The sequence below is a fragment of the Nomascus leucogenys genome, chromosome 24 (genome assembly GCF_006542625.1).
Source record: "Nomascus leucogenys isolate Asia chromosome 24, Asia_NLE_v1, whole genome shotgun sequence".
Taxonomy (NCBI): Eukaryota; Metazoa; Chordata; class Mammalia; order Primates; family Hylobatidae; genus Nomascus; species Nomascus leucogenys.
Window position 1 is genome coordinate 13603709 of NC_044404.1, and position 1787 is coordinate 13605495.

The 1787-nt window shown below is 49.4% G+C and overlaps 1 protein-coding gene across 1 annotated transcript; it reads right to left on the minus strand.

Annotated features, from left to right (window-relative positions):
* LOC100602561 (PRAME family member 1-like) lies at positions 1 to 1166 on the minus strand. Its single transcript, XM_012498372.2, is given in 3 exon segments — positions 1 to 62; positions 65 to 558; positions 1036 to 1166. Coding segments are annotated over 3 exon segments (687 nt in total).
* Positions 1167 to 1787: the final 621 nt, after the last annotated feature.

Genomic DNA, 1787 nt, shown 5'->3' on the forward strand with positions numbered 1-1787 from the left:
CTAGCAGCAAAGATGGAGCTCCAGTTCCTCAGGTGGTGATGAGTCACAGGAAGGGCAGGGGCGGGGCCAATGAAGATCCTCTTGGGCTGCCTGACTTCCCTCAGTGTACACATCAGCTCAGCCCGAAGTGGGGTGAAGATCTCCCTATCGACATGAACCAAGGAATTCAAACTCTCCTCAGGGGCAGGATATGTCTCCAGGCTTAACTTGCTCAGCGCACTGGTGTGGCGCAGCAGGTCCTTCAGGGGGTCCATAGACATGCAATTTCTGCCAAAGTAGAAGGTGGTGAGCTGGGAGCAGCGGCTCAGGCCAGGCAGGATGGCACGGAGTTGGGAGTAGTGGATCTGACAGCCCTCCAACACGAGGGTCTCGAGAGTGGCAGAAACTTTCTCCAGCAGAGCTCCGAGGGGTTCAAGACTGATGCGGAGCAGCAGCACATAGCTGAGATTCAGATGATTTAGGTAGCCGAGGCTTGGGTACTGAGAGAGACACTTCACGTCCTCTTCCAATAGGTAGCCACAAGTTAATTCCAAGTTCTCCAAGGGGTTCTGGAGGCACCTGTGGAGATCAAGAAGTTAGTTCTGGACAGTGATACTAGTTAGATGAAGGTAGTGGGGAATAACTTAAAGGGAAATGTCTGCTTCACCCAAACACAAGTTTATTCCCATCATGTGATGATGGTCCACATGCAAGTTGCTGCATGATGAGGACTCTGATCATTCAGGGGCTGTCCCAGTTTAGCCTCAACCCTTTCACCATTGCCACCATTGTGGCCCTTTCACCAAGGCCACAAAATCACTAAAGCCTCTTTTCTTCTTCTTTTAGCAGAAAAGTTCATCTCTGGGCCACAGGTACCCAGTGGGAGACGTGCACAAAGAACTCAACTGAGCAAGGTCTAGGGTCATCAGCTAGGGCTACCTGCCGGCAGGGGCTCCCTGACATGCCTGCATCTGCAAACCACCTATCACTTTTTACTACTCTCACACCTACTCCCTCACCCTCATTCAAGAAGCACACATTTCCCACGTCAGTTACCTTTCCTGGGGTTCCAAACAATGTTTCACAGACAGGGAATTAGAGACAGGATCATCTGTGGTCACTAAGCTGGTGAGGACAGAGTTTCTACTGTGAAATGCACAGGTTTGATGAGCTGTCCCTCCTTTCATACCCTCCTCTATTACCTCTTTTATATCATATCAACTTGAAACACACTTTGTAACAAGAAATTCACACGTGCACCCCCAGTAGAGCTGAAACCCCCACTAACTAGCTTGTACATGATGTAGCTCTCTAGCCTCTACCCCAGGTGACCCCGCTGCCCTCATTGCAGAGATCCTGTGATAGCCACTCCAGGATATGGAGCACTGAATGGGACAATGTGTTGACATGCTGGTGTCCCCTACACTGTGACGTCGCCACTGGCTGACACAAAAGTTATGCCTTCTAGCATTTGCTGTAACAAAAAAAGGCTGTGCTGTGGTCTGCAGAGAAAGTGCACGATCCTTTCTCACCTGATCAGCTGTTCCAGGTGCCCACTGAAGAAGGTGATCAATTTTACTTTAGGCAATTGGAGGTGTTCCAGCCTGAGGAACACAGAGCTGAATTTGGCGGCTAACCGTTCCTTGAGGTCATTGTCCGACATATAATGATGGCACGTGGAGAAAACGAGTTTGCGAAGATTCTTCATCTCCTTCAGGTAACAATGAAGCTTTCTTATCAGACACAGCCAGGACATGTTGTGAATTTCCAGCTCCTGAATACTATTCAGGTGGATTATTTTCAGTGAC